The following is a 4435-nucleotide window of genomic DNA, read 5'->3' as shown; positions in this document are numbered from 1 at the left end:
CACATAGGATATAAATATCATTAATCATTTTAACAATATTCAAAGAATAATATATTTAACTTAATGAGCTTTCTTAAATGAAGTTGTAATAATAGTGTATATATTATATTTAACAACATTATTATTTTTAAATCATACATACATATCAATAATTTTATTAGTAAAAGTTTTCAATTAATTATGGTTATTGTCTTTTGTACATTTGAGCAATATCAAATTGAAAAATAAAATAATTACTACTTGAATAAATATTATCAATAATATACAATGTATATGTTATTCTATTGATATACTTAAAAACAATACACCAGTTAACAAAATGAATTTAATGAATAAATATATAATATAGAATGAATTTTCATTTTATTTTATTGATTTTTAATTCATAATATTCTTTATTCGATTTCACAATGATTATGAATGAGATAGGATAAATAATCATTTAAAATTGGATTATTTGACATATATATTCAAATCATCAACAGAAAATAGTATATTATTACATTGAATAGATCTGTATAACATGTACATTATTCTGTTAATAAAATAAATATTTTTAATTAGTTTAATATATTCACAGAATATCATTAAATAGCCAATGAAAGAAATCTTGTTAAAAAACAAATAATAAAAAAAGGGCAAGTAAAAAGAATATTAAGTGAATAAGTAAATTTAATGTATACACAAATACAATTTATAATAATGATTTATTTATTAATACATATCAATTTATAAATTAGAATTTATTAAGTACAAAAAGATAAGAATTAAATGATGTAATAAAATGTGTTTTGTACACAATGAATAAATTGTATTTAAAATGAAAATAAATACAAGCTGAATATCAACAATTATAAAACATAGAATTAATATTCTTAAAAAAAGAAATCATAATAATTAATGTTAACGATAAATTATTACAAAGTCAATATGAAGATGACTTCAATTAAAATATAATAATATTTAAATATATTATTAAAACATTTGGTATTAGTATAAAATATGAAATAATTTATATATTTAATTGTATTGTTATATTTTTATCATCACTCAAATAATTATATATTAAAACTCAATTATATAAATGGACTACAATATATTTAGAATATGGAATAACTACTTTTTAACATTTATAATAAATAATTATAGATATACATATCAATCATTCCTTTTTTAATTCAATGAAGTAATATTTAAATTTTATTCGACACAAAACATTAAAAAGTTGTTTTATTGAGACAAAATTATTTATAATAATTTTGAGCTGATAATAAATAGATTCAAAAATTATTTTAAAAAACTTTTAATAACTACAAATTGACATATTAAAAGCCATAAAAACTAATGCTTTAATTTTTATTTAAACAAATGACAAAGTATTATTTCATTGAGTTGGTATTAATTAGTTTATGATCAAGAAGTGAAAGGAATAAATATAAAATAATAAAGTGTCAATAAATAAAGAATAAGAGAATATAATGGGATACAAAACAAAAAAGAATAATTAATAAAAATAAATGTTTTTTCTAAAAAAAGGGTAGAAAAGAACTATTTTAAGAATCATTGGTTAAAGGATAAAGATGCCAGAATGTGACACAAAAGGGCTTAGAGAGATTCAAGAAAAAGACTTTGAATTAGGCCAATGGTATACATCTTTTAGGGATGAAAATTATTGTGAAGATCAATTAAGTGATATTTTTGCGATAGCAACTAATAAATTAGTTAAAGATGTTTCTGAGAAATGTGGTTGTTTTGAATAATTAAATAAATTCATTTTGTATTAATATTAAAGGGTTTAAAAAAGAATAAAAAAAAATAACAATTTATTCAATATTATTTATCAATATGAATTTTTTGATATGTTGTTTTGATATAAAAGAACAAGTTTTTCCTTCCATTAAGTAAATAAAATAGTGAATAAAACTTTCATTAAATTAACAGTTATAAAACATAAAAATAAAATAATTAAATGAATTTTATAGAAAAATGATTTAATTTAATTTAAAGACTAATTTTTTTCCTTTCAACTCTTTATTTCGATTTTTATTTTTCTTCAATTTAACTTTATTTGTTTAATACTTTTCCATTATAGAACCTTGTTTAAAAATAGTAATTGAAATAAAAAACCATAAAGTATTTTGCACTAAGTTCGGAGTTAAGAGGAGGTGTTAAAAATAGATTTGTTTAATTTAAAAAAATTTTATTTAAAATTTTTAAGAAAACAGAAACAAAAAAGAAAAAGAAAGTTTCATTTTATTATTTCTCTAATGGCATCACCTCGACTCAGTTTTAGACAAAGTTTGGTTTCTCCACATTCTAAATCATTATCTACTGTTCCTTTAGTTGTATTTTTAAGTGACCAAAATGAAATTATACAAACTATGAAAACAGTTCCACCAGCATCAATGCTTATTTGGGTTTTAACACCAACAAGTGAATCAACAAAGTTTGGAATAACTATTTTCTTTAATTTAAAATACATTAAAGAAAAGAATAAATATATTTACATTTATTTAGAGGAATTACTATTACAATTAAATACTATAATTTAATTTCACATCACACTTTATTCAAAGATAGTGTTCTTACAACATTAACAAAGAAAAAAATTGGTAACTCAAAACAAATAGAATATCATGTGTCTACTAATGTTAAAGGAATTACTAATAATAATATTAGAGCTGCTATTAATCAATTCACTTTATATCAACAACTCGTTCAATTTCTTATGAGAACTCAATACTTTAGTGATTTACCTTCAATGAATAAATCACCTACTATTCATCCAGACCCAACTTCTCCTCGTTTAATTTGTCAATCAATTCAAGGAATTAAAAGAATTGATTTGGATGAAGAAAATGGTTCATTATTATTATTAAATGAAAAACTCTCTATTATTGCTCGGTGTGAAACTGTTAATCGTGCAATTAATGCATTAAAACAATACATTAATCCTACTCAACTTCCTAACTCTTTTTCAACAGAAGAATTTAATATAACTAACAAACTAAATGAAATTCATGCAATAAGTTGTGCTGAATCTTTTGTTATTAAAGATGTAATAATGGTTTTACCAAAATTTATAAATGACTTATGTCATCATCCAATTACTGACCTTGTTAATTCTTTAGAAGTATTAATCAGTCGTGTTTTTTCTAATTCATTAATTGAACAAAAGACTATCATTAAAATGTTATTTGATCATATAAGAATGCATTCAATTTGTGATGGAATTTATCTTCTTATTGGTAGATTATTGGATAAATATACTAAAGCATTTTGTACTGTTCTTCAAACAGAAAAGGTAGGAACTATACTAACTGAAAAGATGAAAGAAATATATAAAAATATTTTTGGTGATTATACCTTTGATGAAAAACCATTGCCATCAATTAAAACTGTTATTGTTAAGGATGATAATACAACAATTAACTATGATGATATAGACAGAGGATCATCAAAACAAGTAAGAAGAAAGTCTATCTTCTTCTCAAGTTCATTGTTCCAAGAAGATGATACTTTCTTAAGAAGACAAAGTAGAAGTTTCCAAAGAGCAATTACTCCAAGAAAAACAGGAAAAGGAAAAGGTGATGAACAATTAGAATCAAAAAATGAAATGAGGGATGAAGCAAGAAAATTAGCTCAAGCATTTTTTAATGAAAGTCTTCCTTATATTCTTAAAGTAGACCAAACAGGAGTTAAGATATTTAATTCAAAAAGTGAAAATGAAGCATGTCTTGATAACTTAACTTACAAATCTGGATTTGAACAATTAAAACAAGTAATTAAATTGACTAGATATAATATAGTTATAGAAGAAAATCATGAGCTAATCAAACAAATTTGTTTTTTCCTCATTCCTTCAGTGTCATTAGGTTATAAAGATTGTTTTAAAGAAATTACTCATTCTATGGAAGATTATTTTCAACATATTTATGTATGTAATAAAGAAAATATTTTTATGAAAATATTAACTGATTGGGAATTAATTATAGAAGAATCAAAATCATTTAATGCTTATTTCTTCCGTATTTTATTAAAAATATTTAGAGTTTATATGAAAATAGCTAGATATCAAACAATTGGATTAGGATTATCAGAAAGAGTTTTAATGCCTATTTCTTTATGTCTTCAACGTCCACAAACAGAATGTTATTTAGACTCTCAATATGACCTTTTAATAGAAGTTGGTCGTTGTTTTAAAATTTTTAATAATAAATGTTTAAATGAAACACATTCAGTTCATGCAATTCAACAAATATATTCACCAAAAGAAATTAGTAAATTAGCAATGGCATGTGCAAAAAGATATCTTATTGATTATGATAAAGAAACTTCAAACTACCATGAAAATGTTAACAAATTACTTGGAAAGAAACGAGAATATGCTATTCTTTATTTTCAAGTTCTTGTTCGTTTATTACAAGTCTTTGAT

The 4435-nt window shown here is 21.7% G+C and overlaps 3 protein-coding genes across 3 annotated transcripts; all 3 read left to right on the top strand.

Moving 5' to 3' along the window:
• Positions 1 to 1580: 1580 nt before the first annotated feature.
• On the top strand, positions 1581 to 1760 carry ENU1_173220 (hypothetical protein; the record flags this gene model as incomplete). Its single annotated transcript, XM_008861227.1, has 1 exon — positions 1581 to 1760. The coding sequence occupies one exon, from the start codon at positions 1581 to 1583 to the stop codon at positions 1758 to 1760; it is 180 nt and encodes a 59-aa protein (XP_008859449.1).
• A 507-nt stretch (positions 1761 to 2267) lies between these two features.
• On the top strand, positions 2268 to 2552 carry ENU1_173210 (hypothetical protein; the record flags this gene model as incomplete). The annotated part of the gene is made up of 1 exon (XM_008861226.1): positions 2268 to 2552. The coding sequence occupies one exon, from the start codon at positions 2268 to 2270 to the stop codon at positions 2550 to 2552; it is 285 nt and encodes a 94-aa protein (XP_008859448.1).
• A 176-nt stretch (positions 2553 to 2728) lies between these two features.
• On the top strand, positions 2729 to 4426 carry ENU1_173200 (hypothetical protein; the record flags this gene model as incomplete). Its single annotated transcript, XM_008861225.1, has 1 exon — positions 2729 to 4426. A coding segment is annotated over one exon (1698 nt), but the record flags the coding sequence as incomplete, so codon positions are not given.
• Between the last annotated feature and the right edge of the window lie 9 nt (positions 4427 to 4435).

Source organism: Entamoeba nuttalli, assembly GCF_000257125.1.
Source record: "Entamoeba nuttalli P19 unplaced genomic scaffold asmbl_7631, whole genome shotgun sequence".
In the NCBI taxonomy this organism is placed as follows: domain Eukaryota; phylum Evosea; order Mastigamoebida; family Endamoebidae; genus Entamoeba; species Entamoeba nuttalli.
The sequence above is the reverse complement of the archived record's forward strand: the minus strand, read 5'-3'. Positions and strand labels throughout refer to the sequence as shown.